The sequence below is a fragment of the Lepisma saccharinum genome, chromosome 25 (assembly GCF_977018435.1).
Source record: "Lepisma saccharinum chromosome 25, izLepSacc3.1, whole genome shotgun sequence".
In the NCBI taxonomy this organism is placed as follows: Eukaryota; Metazoa; Arthropoda; class Insecta; order Zygentoma; family Lepismatidae; genus Lepisma; species Lepisma saccharinum.
The window spans coordinates 9,152,669-9,170,411 of record NC_139253.1 but is presented as its reverse complement, the minus strand read 5'-3'; the positions used below and the strand labels follow the sequence as shown (position 1 = coordinate 9,170,411).

The 17,743-nt window shown below is 37.6% G+C and overlaps 1 protein-coding gene across 1 annotated transcript; it reads right to left on the bottom strand.

Moving 5' to 3' along the window:
* Positions 1–2,539: 2,539 nt before the first annotated feature.
* On the bottom strand, positions 2,540–13,932 carry Rpn12 (regulatory particle non-ATPase 12). Its single transcript, XM_083111999.1, has 6 exons — positions 13,713–13,932; positions 9,005–9,077; positions 8,268–8,370; positions 5,833–6,025; positions 5,323–5,508; positions 2,540–2,823 (listed from the first exon to the last, which is right to left on the bottom strand). Exons 1-6 carry the CDS (start codon positions 13,824–13,826, stop codon positions 2,689–2,691), a joined length of 804 nt encoding a protein of 267 aa, XP_082968125.1. The 5' UTR covers positions 13,827–13,932; the 3' UTR covers positions 2,540–2,688.
* Positions 13,933–17,743: the final 3,811 nt, after the last annotated feature.

Here is a 17,743-nt window from a genome sequence, read left to right as displayed (position 1 = left end):
ACCAAATAACATAAACTATAGGTAGGGACATGAAGTTTTCGTTTTAACAATAACACCGAAAAGTTGAGGAAAGGAAAATAAAATGTTTAAAATGTATTTGGGTAGGTAAAGGAGGCAAGTTTTCAGTTTCGGAATCACAAAATAATGGAATTATGCCTTTTTTCAGAATAACACTGAATGTTGCACTTTAACGTGAAAAATGCTGCGAAATATGCAATATAAATGGGAAAATTTTCAGAAGCACCTGTTGTGTTTCTGGAAGTTAGGTGTGTATGTGTGTGTACACAAAACTGTATTTTGAGATCGCAGAGGATTTTTTTGGCATTGTTAGGGAAATGTGATGCGTATGATTGTGTTCAAAGATTTGGGTGTTATCATTAATTCATATTTAGTGGATGATGAGAAGATATACTTTTCCAAAAGATAACACCAAATTTGAGGAAATACTAAAACATAACGTCCCTTAGGTAGACAATGACTATTAAATTGAATAAAAATATACTGTAGTTTTGCTCAGGATTGTTAATATTTGTTACTTCTCTGCAATGAATACAAAGAATCAAAATCAGTTTTTAAAATTTCTGTGGTAATTGAAAATCTTAGTTTTTCTGAGCAAGATGGTGATACATAGTTGAAATCTAATACTCTTACGTAATGATTGTGGCCCAATCATTTGCCTTAAGCAGAAAATTAGAAGATGGACAGCATGAATGGAATTTAAAACCTAGCTCCAAGCTTTTGACCCTTTCTAGGAGTTTGATGGCAGGAAAGCTTGCAGATTAGGAGAGGAAGGAAGTTCCAAGGGTGTCTGCTGGATGTACTTGCTTTTTGCTTTCAGTGTGGGGTGCCAAGTAAAATTGTAACCTTAATTTTACTCATCACGCTACAAAAAAGCAGAAAGCAACTTGGGATTTCACAATACTTGTGCACACTGGCTGATTGCTAGGACACCTGGCAGTAAAACCAGCCAAACATCCAGCAGATGGTCTTGGAACTTCCTTCCTCTCCTAACCTGCAAGCTTTCCTGCCTGATGACAAATAGAAAGGGTTAAAAGTTTGGAGCTAGACTTTTAATCTGTTTTGTTTTCAGACTACCAGGTAAGTCAGATTTTACAACTGTTCAGACACATGGCATAAAGTTTTTTTTTTTTTAACTCCAGAATAGCTCCTTGGACCTTGACATTTTGTGCATGCTCTATCCATTAACTTGAATATTAGTATACCTGTGGGCCCATTCGAAGTGTACTGCAACTTTCATTACAGAGGCCTGCATTTTTAAACTTTGTCTGGGGTTTGGATAATTATAGGTGGAATTTACTAATTCGACCATGGCATCCATTCCTCTCACAATCATTATGAAATCAATACTGGAATTCACTCTAAAACTGCAAAAAATGCATAGGTAACACACACTGAAGTTATATTTAGTTGTCAGAATCTCAGGAGGAAGTGACATAATAGTCATCATCGTCCTTACTATACCTGCTCTTTCTCATAATAGGAAGTGTTCAGTTGGAGTGAAAAGTTTCTTTCACTGAGAAGCATACAGTTGAAGAAGTTGGGAGTGTTGCTTCGAAAATGTTTTGTTCTCTTACAGCAAATAACATCCGAAAGGATCGATCATTGAAGCAGATAGACACCGCATTATGTTACTGACAGTATATTACAAACTACATGACATGCACCGGTAGGCTAATCTGGGCTGGACCATTATGTGCTTCCATAAACATTGCAGTTCACTTGTCAGCATGTTGCAAGTCAGCCATACACTTCGGTAAATAGCCTTATTGTTTTGGGTAGATCTTTGTTTATAAATCTCTCCACATTACTCTTATCTTAATAGACCAACAGTAGTCTCCAAACATGTTCACACTCCAACGACCTTGATGACATTGTTCCATTTTCTTCATCTCCTGGTGAAATTCACCATGCTACTCACTTGTCATCAACATTCACTGGAAAGTTGTCTTAATGGGTATGCAACAGAATAGATGTAACTTGAGATTCCTGTTGCATCACAATTTTTGGAAGTTTGTCATCATTGTTACAACTGTTTTCTGTATTATGATGCTTTTTTAGACAATTTTTAACTATACCCACAAAATTCTCATGCCTGCTTTTCAACATGTCATTATAGATTAAAATGTTCATCCTTGATTAACTTTCTTATCTCTGTGCCTACAAATATACCTTCTTTCATCTCAGCATATGATACCGCATGAAATTTCTTGCAGAGATACTGGAAACATTCGACAATGGTATCACTCTTGCCTATGAAATTTCTGACCTAGCGTCAGGGAAACATTGTTGCTACACCTATATACTTACAACAAACACGGAACTGTATTAAACGTAAAGTTCACAAAACACAATTGCAGAAATAATACGGGTGTCATTTTCGTGTTCAGCCCAATTATTTCTCAAGCCCCTGAAACCTGCAGGCCTGTGTTATCATTTGCAACTGAAAGAACCAATTCAAAATGATTTAGATGTATGATATAAATTTTTCAGTCCTGTGTTTACAGACATTATAAGCAACTTTCTCACCAGTAATGTTTTATTATAAAGCTCAGGTTACAGAAGAAAAACCACAAATAATTTAACAAACAAAGTGTTAATATTTTCAATCATTCCAGTTCTTATGCCCCACTTCATGAAGAATTTGGGAGAAAAATTGCATTTGACAAATTAAACTATCATTTCTAATTCTCTGGCATACTCGATTGCCTGTTCTGCAAGCTCGTTGGATGGGAGAGTATCGTCCAGTTTCTTCTCTTCCACTCCAAACTGATAGAAGTTGTCACCTGCTGCGACCCAATTCCTCTGTCAAATTAAAAGGAAAAATTTATTGTAACTGTCATTTTCTCAGAGGAATTGAATTAAAATTATTTTTATTTTGAAAATTAAAAAGTGGGTTTTTTAACTCAGTACAACTTAGCATCCTTAATGTAGTGTCAACTTTTCTATTTCTAAATTTGGATAAAGGAAAGTGCTATTTCATGTCTTAACCATCTTCAGGGCCAAAATACTCTTAAATTTAAAACCACTCGTGAGTAGTTTTACTATGTATTATTAGGTGCATCCAGAATGTAAGTTTCCCACTTGCCCACAGGTGGCAGGCCATGCGTATTTGAAACGGGTTTTGCACATGCATGAGAGGCACATGCCCTGGCTAGTGAATGTCCTTAGTAGCGTCGCGGCAGCGATGAAACATTGCGCCTCTTATTTCATCTCCTGCAAGGTTCGCTCGGTGATCAAGTTCTTGAACGCACAATACATACAGCCAATCGAAATTCATAGTCAGCTGTGCCAAGTGTATGGGCCAGACATCAGATGGTGAGTCTTTGGTGCAGGACATTTACTGAAGGCTGGCAAAATGTGCATGACGACGAGTGCAGCAGCGTATATTGGAGGATCGTTGCATCACAATCACAGAACTCGGCAGCCATTTCCTGCAATTTCTCAGTCGTTGTTGCACGACATTGTTACCAAATGCCTCTTGTTCCTGTGTGCCCGGTGGGTGGGTGCCGAAACAACTGACGCCCAAACATAAGGAAAATGCATGGGCACGGCGATGACATTTCAGCAGTGTACCATGATGATGTCTATTTTCTCAACCAGATCATCACAGGGTATGAAACGTGGGTTGCATACGAAGTTCAAACAGACTGTGTTGGCGCAAAAAGTGATGTGACAAGGAATTCTGCCCAGAGGTGAGACTGTGAATGCTAACAGTTACTGTGAAACACTGGGGACATTGCACAAGTCATTCAGAATAAGCGATGTGGTAAGCTCAGTGCCGGGGTGATCTTGCTGCACGACAATGCGAAGCTGCATATGGCTAGGTGCACTGCAGCCCTTCTGGACAGGTTCGGTTGGGAGGTGTTCGATCATTCATCGCACAGCCCGTATCTTGCTCCCAGTGATTACCACATGTTCTTGCACCTGAAAAAGTTCCTGTCTGCTCCACATTTTCACAGCGACAAAGTTCAGACTGCTGCCCAGGCGGCGGACTTCTATGACGCAGGTATACCGAACTTGGTCCCACGATATGAGAAGTAACTGGACAAGTGCTGAATCTGTGGCAATAAATCATTGAATGAAATAATGTTTCCTTTTTGTGCTTGACCTCGGGGAAACTTACTTTCTGGATGCACCTAACAGTTTAGCACATTTAAAAAATTGACAAACAATACTGTCCATATAATCAGTAGTTTAACTGTAGCGGATGACAGCCTTTCCAGGTGAGCACTTTTGAAACTCTGTACGAAAGAAAAAAGAAAATCGAGAACTAATTGTTGAAGACAGATGAAATCAGTTTCTTCTTTTTTTTCTGGATGACAGGGCTTTTAGCAGAGCTGAAATACATACATTTTACCTCCCAATAACGAAAGTTAAAGGAAGAAGAAAACTGTTACATTTTACAAAAAAAATGTATTTGGCACAACCCTGTAGCCACCACAATAGACTGAAGTGAATGAAAAATGTAGGGTGTAGTAGTGGAACATTCTTATAACCATGCAAAGTTGCATTGAAAATAGGCTGATACTTCTTGGGGGAAAAATAATAAATGTATTAGTGGCAGTAGTGCCAGCTTGTGGGAAGAAAAATTCTACAATTTCACTTCTAATATTGGATGCTGAATGGATCAAATTTCCAGGGAACCATAAAAAAATACTACTCTCTGAGGATGTGCAACATTTTTGAAAGTTTCGAGAAATTTTGAAAATTGGACGTTTTCTGTTGGACTCCTAATTGTTGCATGTTGTGAATGTATTCTTTTGTTCTCATTATTATATGTAAATGTGCAATATATTGGCAACATATGGGGGCTGAAGAGTTATACCCCATTTTGTAAGATATATCCCATAATATTGTGAGGGAAAACAAAGATGCAAAATGCATAGCACTGGATTTTGTGAAGCAAACCTTTGGTATATTGCTGCAATAATCGAATGGAAAATATATATATTAAAATTTATGAATATTCTGAACTACCATGAATTGTTACAATCTTCAAGCATACGTGGGAATCAGCAATGTGATCAAACAAGTCAACTCTGGATGGATTGCTTAATTGAGTGAGTCCAGATTATGCACAGTAAGGCTAATCGGGACAAACCATTATGTGCATCCACTGGGTAAACTCTGGATAGGCTTTTGAGAGCCAACGTCACTCGGAAAACTGAACTGGTCAATATTCTGAGAGAATCTTTATGATTTGCTGTCAGGAAGGCTTCGAGGTGGGTATTGGTTCAGTCCTAATATGTTCACTTGAGTGTGATAGTAGGTAGTAAAAACTATTGCAAATTATGTGCCTACCCTGGTGCCAAACTCCGCCATAGACTTGGGAGACTGCAGATTGAGCATTCGAGTGGCCTCCTTCATGGAAATCTTCTCGTATGCCTTCTCCATGCAGGCAGCGATCTCGTTCCTTACAGTGTCCAGAAGGATGTCCATGAAGAAGTTGTAGCTATCTGCCGGAACATTTCCTTTTGCCAGGAAGATCTGCAAATATGTTTATTACAAATAATCTCACTGGTATTATAATTAGAAATGCAAATTGTCCATTATGATTTTCAAGCACTTTAATTTTACATGCTAAGCATAATTGCAATGGTGATGATACGGTGAAACTGGTAAAGGGACACTTGCAAAGAACATCTATGCCCAGGCTGGGACTCGAACCTAGGACCCCTGGCATCGTAGCATGCTCTGATAACTACTTTGCCGTGGAGGTTGGCACACTACAAGACAATAGCACGTGTAACACTTCACACAACAGCTTTCAATGCTACCACGTACTACGACAACTGAAAATGTTGTATTCACCTTATTGTAACTTCCTTCCATGAGGTACTGCTCTAGGGAAAGGGGATGTCGAATGTAGACGTTTCCCTGTATCTGGTCAGAAGGAAGCAGCTCCAGTTCTGTGTGGAACTCGGCCACTCTGTTCTGGGACAACAGGAACAAGAGATTCAATCCCAGTAGCTGGTACATGAAGGCAGACTCCGGTAAATAAGCTCTGGAAAGGAATAGGACCTCAACGTAAACTTACATTACACAACATATGTAACTGATACATATTGTTAACCAGGGGTAGAAAAACACATGGTGTCCGATTGCCAAGGCACTTGGTGCCAGAATTTTCAAATTCAGTGCTACAAAAAAATATATTTTTTAATATTTCAAATTCAATCATTTAAATTTTCATTACCCTTCTGTGTTTAAAAAAACAAGTACAGCATGTGTTTGTGCTTTCTGTACCATTAAATCAGAATAATAAACATGCCATTTTAAGTTTTTTCACTGTTGCTAGGCAAATCTTAAATTCTGCAGCAATATGGTAGAATCGGACACATGTTAAAATGAAAATGTATTGCTACTACTAAGAGGAGCCTTCTTTAGGAATACCAGTCTTGTACTGATTAATAAATTAAATGTTTTAAGGTTTTAAGATCATATTTCAAAATGTACAGTTTTATCTTAGTTGGATTCATGGCTTTCTAGACCACATATTCCAAGAAAAAAAGGGGCTGGTGCTTGAAATAGTTTTTTCTACCCCTGATTTTAACCTTTAGCGGACAACTGGTTCAACAGTAATTGTAGCAGCTGAAAATGTCTACAGCAATCAACATGTTATTTCTCTGAAACTTCAGACAATATTTCAGGTGCCTTTTTTTTGTTCATATATTTGAATATTTGAAGTTTGTCAAAAACTGATGGTATTTTCAGTCAATATGAATTTGAAAGTGTAGGCTTTTTAAATAGAAATATTTTAAAAAAATGAAGGAATGAGAACTATTCTGCATCATAAGGCAGTTGAAGATGTGCATAGTTGACATTCTATCTCCTTACAGGTGCAATTAGAAAAAGAACAGTAAAGAATAAATTAATAGGCATAATTATTAATTAATAATAATTTTATGAAATAAATGTTTTTAGTTGCAATTTCATTTCTGTACAAAAGTTACTATTTTCAGTGTAACAAATACTATTCTTTGATTATAAAAAATATGCAATTTGTCCAATCTAAAAACTTTATCATATTTTGAAGCACTGTATCACCATATGCTTTTCAATGTTCTATGTGGTGAAGTTCATCCAGTCACCCACGAGTGAGTGCTTGTACGGGCACTTCTGGCTTGTAATAATCCCTGTAACTTTCAATGTGATCGTTACAGCCCATGGAGAACCTTCTTTCTATGCCGAAGTTATCGGTGCAAAATTCATAAACGCCAGTGCAGGTTTGATTTTCCCCGAGGCATAGTGGTAACGTCGTCGACTTGTAACGAAGAGGTCAAAGGTTCGATATCCGTTGGAGGCACATAGTGTTTCAGACCCCACTTTAAACTGTGCTTAATGTGTGCTAAAAAAAAAACCAAACCTCAGGCAGGTTTGCAATGGTCTTCTCCCCTTGAACAGCTTCTATACTACAGCAGTTGTAGTTTCCGGTGCAAACCCTCCCCTTTCACTTTAACTGTTGTGTCAATGGGGGAAATAGGTGATGTGATTGGTCACACTGTTACAGGCCGGGAATAATGCTGGCCCTGTTTTAACAAAATTATATTGTAGCTTGGATTCCGTCCCAAAACTAATCACATTTTTGTTTGGTTTGCTACATTTACAGCCCTTTAATTGCCTGAGATGTACAGTGTTTAACAACGGAGAACACCTCATCCAGTTAGTTCCATCCACATTTTTCCAATTTTGTGATGCAAGCTGAAAGATTGCAGAAATTTGCACAGACATTGACACCCCTTGCTGTTGCATTGCTTCATTTGCCGTTCGGATTTGTTCAAGGTCTCAAGATTCACGGGCCTCAAACCTCTGTGGTGAAAATTAAGGGTCATTCTTAATAATAACAGTTATTTTTAAGTTAAGCGAATTGTTTAAAGGTGTTTTTCAAGTCAATATAGGGCTTTTAGGCATTTATAGGAAATTATAGTCCATTTAAGCATTTTAGGTCCTACAGAATTTCAGTACATGAAATGCAAAGATATCTAAATAGATTAAGTCTAGGACGTAGCAAAAAAAAAATAGGTATGAAACTAGAAATCTGTTCCCTAATAAGATATGCTAGTCAGACTTTATATTCTATATTGGCACCTGGATGCAACCTACAGCACATGGCAATACTATTTCTAATAGGTAAAAAAATAAAACTGTTGCTGCACTAACTTTAAAATAAAATAAAAGCATTATGAAAAGAACAAATTCTACAAGGTAAAAATTAACCAGAGAGTTCACATCTGATTATAACTCACTTGTAATCCAAATAATAACACTTAAGTTGGGCCATGTATCTCTCAAATGAGGGGATGTCCCTCTTCACAATACTGCACTGTGCTCCAATCTCCAAAATGTCCCCTGTAATGAGAGGTACGTGAGGAACTGGATGTATCTTAAATAGAGGGCATAAAAACATAGCAGAGGTGTAACAAGATTACATTCACATCTAAAGCTTTTTGCAACGAAATCAATTTATATTTATCAACTTGTATTACACTAATATCTATTTTTTTAAAAAATCCACATTCCAATACACCAATCCAGAAATAATGATGTTCAACTTTTAGGTGATGAGGCTATTTAACTACACCACGGGGGCTGTCTTTGATGAACTACAAAAATTATATCACCTCAGGGCTCACTCACATCATGCTATGCTTGCATTACTGCAAATATCTGGCACTTAGGCTGTGCCGAGTTAGCATCTAATGGTGAACAACATAAAATTACAAAGATTTGGAAGTTACACATGAATGAATGTTAGTAAATGCACATCATAACAATCACCTGTATGGGTGTTATGTTCAATGATTGGAAATGCTCAGAGTGAAAATAAACCAAACAATACATTTTGTGCATGACTGCAATGTCACGCCCCAAATTTCATGATGTGTGCTTCTGGGGTACAAAGGAACCTCCCATCTTAGTGTAATTCATTTTTAACAATAATGAATCTTGATTCATTTCTATATCTCTTCATACAGATACTTACTTGCCAGCAGGAGATGCTCTTGACTTGCGTGAGAGTTGGATGTAGGAAGAAACATGAGTTCTGTAAGGCCAATCTGGAGAAAAATTAATAAATAAAAATACTAATTATACGAGATTACTCTACTCACGTTACAATTTTGTACTTAAATTTAGCACTATGCCTAGAGTTATGGCACCAGTAAACTACTAGGGGTCACTGCAAGATGTAATTCTGGCCAATGGAGCTTTTATGACTGACTGGTAATTCAGAAGTTCTAGTCTTACAGTACAGAATGAATTTTGTTCTTGATGCATTATCATTTTTACAGTCACAATATACAGGGTGTCCGAATTGAAATGCCCTAATTTCAAATACTTGCATTAAACATAATATACAGGCAAGAACAGTGTGGTAGGTGGTATATGGTAGCTTAGCTGTGGAAATTTTAACTATGTAATGAATAGTAAGAATTCGTTTATTTTGTATTGTTAATGACAACCAATACTGAAAAAGTGCAAACTGTGATTATTGCAAGAAATCCATTTGTACACAAAATTTGGGAGAGCAATCTCACGTGAGACTTCGTGCATCTGCAATGTGCTGAACGTTTTCCTCTGATGTTCGTGATCGGCCACCACCATGCCTTTTAGAGACAGATCCTGTGTCTAGAAACGCTGCTTTCCACACCTTGATTCTCTTGGCATCGGGAGGGTCTCTGTGATACTCGGCACGAAACCGTCGTTGAACTGCAATAATAGATCCCAATTCTGCGTACCATCACACAGTTTGAGTTTTTTCAGCATTGGTTGTCATTTTCACTTCTCACCCCCTGGTACGATACAAAAGAAATGAATCCTTACTATTCAATACCCATTTAAAATTTTCACAGCTAAGCTACAATATACCACCTACCACACTGTTCTTGCCTGTAGATTATGTTTAATATAAGTATTTCAAATTAGGGCACTTCAATTCAGACACCCTGTATAACTGTTCAATATTATAATCGGAATGACTACCTTCAACAGGTGGTGATGCTAGCTTTCGAGCTATTTTCACCAGATTTTAAACTGTGCATGTGTACGATGTACAACCTGGCCTATCTTGCAATGCGGGTTCATGTATTGTCTAGTTGTGTGCTTATGTCCATGTGTTTATCTTCGGAGCGAATTTACAATACTGGAAGTATCTCCAATTTGTTTGAAATTCGGCCAACTCACTAATTTTTGCCTCCTAATCACAAATCTGAAGTTGAAATTCGGAGGTTACGTCTAGAAATTGCAAAACAAAACGAAATAAGTGGGTCCGTGAACGGAGTACACACCCTTCATTTATGAAGAAAACAACTATTTTTCACAATGATTAGCGTTTCAAAACTATATTTATGATGACCCTTAATTCTTACTATGCTTGTCTAACCTAACCTTACCATGAATGGTTTGTGAGGCAAACATTTTTTCCACCTTATGCAAGATGCCATATTCTCAAATGCAAATCAACGCACCATGCAACGGGTATCACTTATCGCACAACATTGTAGCAACCGCACCATTGCCAATTACCTCTATTCGAAGCCGCATTCTACAATCTCTTCTCCCTCCATATTCTCATCGTCACTGTCGTCATTCTCCTTGCATAACGATCTTTTCATTCCTTTCCTCCTCCATTCTTCCACGATCAATTATCTCCAACTATGATCAATGATCTCCAAGTAACAGTATGGCAAGGCTGTAGACAGCATAACGAATAGCGAACTTCACTTGTTCACATCATCAAACATGGCTACCATAAAACTGTATTGACAATCATATCGTTAATATTTGCACGTAATTTCGCAATTTCTGGAAGTGACTGCCAACTGGTGCTGCTAATATTTCACATTACATAAGTATGAAGGGATATTACGTTCCTAAATGCTTTTTATTGTTAGGTTAGGCAGGTCAGGTTTTGGGCTATTAGAATTAAAATTTTCTGGTCCAGCATTTCTGCTCTTCTCACTACTAGGTGACTAGTAGTTGCACAGATTTTTAATTTAAAATAACTTCTTAGCACTAAGTTCAGCAACACTGCTAATGAATATAATAAAATAAAAGACAATGTTATGTTATGATTAAGATAATTACTTTTGCTGGTGAAAATAGGCACATATGCTGTGCCTCAGCACCTGATGAAAATGGCCGCAACCTATTATAATACTCTTTTTGCCAACTAAATTTTGGCATGTAAATTTAAAACAGCAATGAATATGAATTATAGTATTGCTTGGAGGTAAATTCTTGTAAACATGCACAATCTGAACTTTGGGTGCACCTAACTTCAGATTGTTTAATTCCAAACTAATCATGGTACACATGCATTTTCTTAACATGGTTTGATTTCTATTTTAACACAAACTTCATTGGCTTAGTGATTACTCACAGTGTGTTCTCTAGCGAATGAGTCTTCCCTTCGACATGCTAGTATGTGTTTTGGCATTAGTTTCATTCTCATCATGTATACAGAATGTTGGTGTTCATGTGCAAAGGGGTATTATGTTCCTAAATGCTACCAATCGCCCTTCGACTGACTGAATGAATGATTTGCATTATTTAACTTTGGGATAGCCCCAAAACCATTCACGGATAGTGCCATGAAACATTTCAATTTTCTTCATGAAACAATGAGAAAAAGTTTTAAAAAAAATTGGATCAGATGGGCATTGTTCACGGGTATTTCTTGGGTTCTGTAGGTTGAAACACTGCATAACGAATGAAAATCAACAAAACACAAGCACGACGCGCGATTATGTAGGAAGGTGTATGCGCCATATTGTGTCTCAGGCAAGCGAGAAAACTACGAGAAAGAAGTACTCATAATGTGAAAAATTGCAATTAATAGGTGTAAATGTCTGTTATATCGGAGACACATTTCTATCGGATATTTTCAGTTTTAAATGGTTCGTACTTACCAATTGTGTATTGCGGAACATAGTTGAAGGTGCGATTATGCTTTTTACACGAAAATAACTTCGATTTTTCACAATACGAGTAATTCTTTTGGGTCCTTTCTTCCGTTGCGGAACAATATGGCATGCACAGCTGTGGATCATTGCTCGTCGTGCTTGTGTTTTGTCAATTTGGAGTGGGGTATGAAGTGTTTCAACCTTCTTAACCGAAAAATATCTACTTTCGTGTTCATTATGTCATCACAAACCATTGACAGATAGCCCCAAAACCATTTACGATAGCCCCACGAACCATTTCTGGCAAGGTTAGGTTAGGTTGAGTTAGGTAAGGTAAGCATAATTAAAAAAATAAAAAAATAAAACACTGGCAAGACCGCGTGACTTTCGACACTCGCGCAATCTGCAGGTACATAATTGAAACAACGGCATAATGTTGTCACTTTGCACAAAATGCAAGTTTATTATATCAAAATTGCTTATTTCTTGTTGTGCAGCATTCTATGGTAAGAAAATACCTCCACGAACTTTCAAAATACTACAGAAACTCATTTCCGTAAGTAGTTTCTTCTGTAAAAATGAAGAAATGTGTTTCCGATATAACAGATATTGGTACTACTTTACTATACCGGAGACACCTATCAATGATTTATTTCGCATTTTTTTTACATTGATAACATACTATGCTGCGTTGCAGAACATTTCTTTAGGTGAAATAATGGATTTCTAACGAAAATAATGTCTATTTCCTACATACGATAGCCCCACGAACCATCACGGGGACGAGGTATGCCTGTTAGGTTAGGTTCCATTAGCACTCCTTTCGTTCAATTTAGCATATACGGACATCGGAATTACAAATTCCACGGCATCTTCGACACCCGGCAACAACTTCACGACGCATCCTCGACACATCATGTTGTAGCAGCAGCAACAGTGCGTATTGGGCTCTCGTGCAGAAAGCAAATGGCGGCAGCAGCAATATCGCGTCGGAAATAGATTTTCGTAGAAAACCACATGCATTCGCATTAAAATGGATCAAAACTACATTCCCGAACATCAACAAAGCTACAGAAAATGGTTTGCGTAAGTACTTTCTCCTGTAAATTTCAAGAAATCCGTCTCCAGTATAGTAAAGTGTTACCCAGACAGGTAAGTACGAATGTCAAAAATTGACGAAACGAAGAAGTTATAAGTGTCCGACGGATAGTAAATTTTTACCCTACTTTCTTGATCATAATTTCGCTGGTGAATAAAACATAGTGAAGCTAATTTCGCTGGTAAATAAAACATGGTGAACCTTCTAACTGTGCAATTCATGTTTCTCCAAGATTCAAACTTACTTTCACAATCGTTTCCAACACTCTTAAAACACTTCCTAATACACGTACAAACTTGCGAAAATCATTGAACATTCGGAACAGTTACCCTCAAGATATAGAATCTAAAGAAGCTATCACCTGTTTTGTGCCATACACCTTATAAAGATGATTTGCGACAATGCAACGTGACTAGGTAAAGCGATAAACTGACCATAAAGGCCTGCGGAGCAAATTACGTTGATTTTTTAAAAATGGATTACAATGTAATGTAAAATTTGTTTCGATGCTAAAACCAATACAAACTAGTCTTCCAATGCACGAACACATTTACATCTCCGTTCGTATTTGAAGAGGATTGAACAGTTTGAACCGATGGCGGGAATAATTACCTACGTTGGAACTCTATACAGGACACCAGGAGTATCTGTAGATCTTGAATTCTACACGAGCTTCACATAAAACTTACCTTCAACTTCGAAAGCATGTCCCAACATTTTGTCAAATCCCTTGGCGTTCTACTCCATTCAGCATTTAAATGCTCATACACTGTTCTAACGTCTTTAAAGGCCATATCCTTCATTATTGGATTATTTTTATTCTTTACGAACTGCGAAGAATACAACTTACACAAACTAAATACTAGCTGTCATCTTAATACACACGCACAGATAACTCACACAACTGCTAATCATGCTAATCACACAGCACTAGATCGGCACTTTGATCACCAAATTTCTTAGTATGAGTATATAGAAACTATAAGAAGAATTATAAGATGTCATCAACATATTTTGTGACAATATTAATATTACTCTACAAAAAATGATGAATGGAATATAATATTGGGATTAATTTCTACTCGTGTGCAATTTGTTCATCGAACGATGTAACCACAGATTATAGAGTCTTCCTTGTTGCACAACAGTCTTGCTACCTTTTGTTCTGACGTAAGACGAGGGATGGCTACGAGGTTAGGTTAGGTGCCATTAGCATAAATACAATGAAAAATTATATTTTATGCTAAGAGAACTTAGCATAGCTGTTGTAGTCTAACCTAGCAACGTAGGCATTTAGCCTAAAATGAAAAAGCTCCCGTGATGTCAGAACACATGTTGCTCAAGTTGTGTGGTGTGCGATAAGTAAGATTCCCAGATTCTACTACAAATAGGACAGTGGCGAGTAGGGGTGTGTGGGTTCCCGAAAGGTCGGCACCTGGATCGGGAAAAAAAAATGGTAGTGTCTGCTGCCACGTTCTTTTTCTGCTGGAACCTCAAAAAAGATGCGCGTGGCAGCAGACTCGGTCTTTGTTTTATCGTGATTTCATCATGCTATGCATGCAATTACGTCTGTAACACATACTGTGAAATTGTAGCGATTACTTTCAAAAAAATGTTTTAAGATTAGGTCCCTTAGCATTCTTCTAATAATAAACCTAAATGCTCTCGTAGTTAGGTTAAGTTCTGTTAGCATTAAAATAATATCGGTAAATGCTTTCTAAAGAAAAAGGTTCTAAATTACCTGTACATTCATTCCCACTAATCATAAACTTGCATTTCTCTCATCTTCATCTGTTCTTAAGATTTGTAACATCCTCTTAGCAGACGAATTACGTCGCAGCAGCAAATTTGACGCTTATTCTTACTGCTGACACGTGCGTGGCAGCAGACTCGGCCAAAAAAATCCCTTCCCTATCCCGACTTCGGGACATAAATTCCAGACTTTTCGGGATCCCGAGCACTCGGGAATTACCGAATAGCCATTTTAGAAAGTCGTTAATTTTCGACGTTTTCTTAATTGTAGGTTTTTGGAACTTATCGGAAATTGTTAGTTTTTATTCCAAAAATGCAAAAGCAATCACTTATAGTGAAAATGACGTGTAGATTTGCAGAACTTCGGGAAATTTAGATCATTTCCCGTCCAGAAAATTTCCCGACTTTATCCGATTTAAATGTGTCTCCGATGCATGAAACTGTTAATAAGTATTTCCTGTCCCGCACACCCCTAGTGGCGAGTGGCCAAATGTGTAACGTTTATTACGTTTCGCACCAATCCGTACTCAGCCGAATAAAGGGGGGTCCCATGCTAAAGATGAATATTTGTGAAAAATAATAAAATTAAATGATTCTTTTTTTAAGATTCTGAACAGTCAGGAAATTTCGAGTGATCGTGTAAGTGTACATTTTTCTAAAACCTTCGGTAATTTCTTGCGAATGGTAGTTTAAATAGTTTTGATTTTAACCACCACTGTAGGAACAGAAGGAAACAGGTGCCGTATCATAAACTTATTTAACTTTAAACGCGGGGTCTTTTTTCCTTGGTATTTGAGCTACGCCGAGTGCATTTCCAGTAGGAAATTTAAAATTCCACAGTGATTTGATATATTTCGTCCATGAATCACATTGTTTGCAATTGCATGTTGTGATATCAAACATGTCAATTTGTATTTACAATATCGCAGACATTGCAAAATGTTTTCAATAAAAATATAAATGTCCAAGCAAGTTCACCCGCAGGATTTTTTCTCAGGGGGGAGCATTGTTAAAAGTGCGGGAAACAAGAAGTTTCCCCAATTTAAGAGAATTTTTATAAATCTTCCCCAGCACTAGGATAATTTGCATAGATACTTAATCTGCTGTCTCTTGCTACACTCCTCATCCATATTTTCACGCTACACTTTCACCATTTAAATTATATTAAGTTTCCTAAATCTCGAGCGGGGCAAGTGACTCTGCCTCCTCCGCGGGCACCCTCGTGTGCAAGACTACGAATTGTAGAATTAGAAAGTATACTTCGCTTTGGTTCAGTCATTAGGGTGTCCGACTACTATGTGAGAGACCCGGGATTTTTTCCCAACTGATCAAGTGGCTCCGGTGCTCACCCAGCATTGTATAAAATGGGTACCTGGAGGAAACTGGGGGGTAATGGCAGTCAGGGGCATGATGCTGATCACATCAAACCCCTCTTCAGCCGTGAAGTGTGGGGCCCTCTAACTCCACACCCCCTCTACACCTTCTTGGCATGATGCAAAGCACAGGGGAGGTCTTTACTTTTATTTTTTGTTTGTTTCTTCAATACAGATTAGGCTATTGAACTTATGGTCGAAGAAACAATTTTTCTTTATCAAGTAAAAAATATATATCTTCTTATTAAAAAACTTATTTCTATTTCCAACATTTCAAATTCAACTGGCCACCACCTAGGCAATGCCGTGCCAAGAGGGTTCAAAATGGTTCCTGCATGTTGCCTGATACATGCGGTACTCTCGTTGCAAAAATTACGCACTTTTCACACTTTCACAGAAAAAAATGTATATAGTATCGGCGATTGGGTGCCAAAACTGAGGGGGAAAGGATAGTTTATTTTTTATTGGTAGACAAGCCACAATTAAGATGCCAGGGTGCAGGACAAAAAAGCGGAGGGCAACAGCCACCCCAAACCGAAATTGCCACCACTGCTCGTATATGTCCAATACATCCAATATATACTTATCAATTCAATGTATCATGTATAATCTTTATATTATCTTTATTGTATTATCATGATCAATGTGTTTTCTTTTCTTTGTTTTTCTTAATTTATTGTATCTTTGACAAGGGTTGGTTGTAAGAACGGCTCATAAGTTCGAAACACGCCTGCTTAAATAAAGACTGGACTATTCTATTCTATTGCAGTACAGCACTGATACAGGTGTCTGCAGAATTTTTTTCAGGGGCGGCTGCAAACCAGGTGTATTTGCACCCATAATAGTGTTGCCCCCTCAAAAAAAACACTCCCCAAATATGGCTAGAATCAAATTAGTTCACTAATTGGTAACAACATACTTCAAGGTTCAAAACCTGTATCTCTGAATATTATCATAGTCATAGGCCACAGAATGTTTAAGGGTTAAACCCCCCTCATTTCTACTGAAGGCTGCAGTTGGCATGGTACAGAATTTCACCACTGGTAGCAGGAGTTAAGGCACTAATGGCACAATACATAGTTTCGTCACAAGTTATGATAAAATTATTTTAGAATTTCCTGCTTCCATTCATTGTTGCCAACCCAGCTCTTCTGGAGGCAGATCTAGCCATTACACACCCTCAGCTCCTACAAGGAATTGGAAGTATTGTGTTGAATATTGAAAGTAACGTTAAACTGCAAAGTCCCTCTCTCAGAACATCCTTGGATTTGCTCCACAAGGGCACTGTCATCATTTATTTCTAATGTTAATAAATTTTCTCCTGATGCCTCTACTGATTTAGTCATTGTTGTGGTTCTGGAGTAAGCCTAGGTCCAAAATATCCATTTTTAGAATCCATCCCAGTCTTTTACCAGCCTATCTGTGCATTAAGCACATGTGAAATTTTTCATTTCTACATACATACACATGAATATTTGTCTGAAGAAGACCCTGTTAGAGGGTGAATATATTTTTTACTATAAAATTTTGCCTTGGCCAGCATTTTAATGTTTTATTAACATGGAAACAAGGCTTAACAGTGTTTACATACGGAA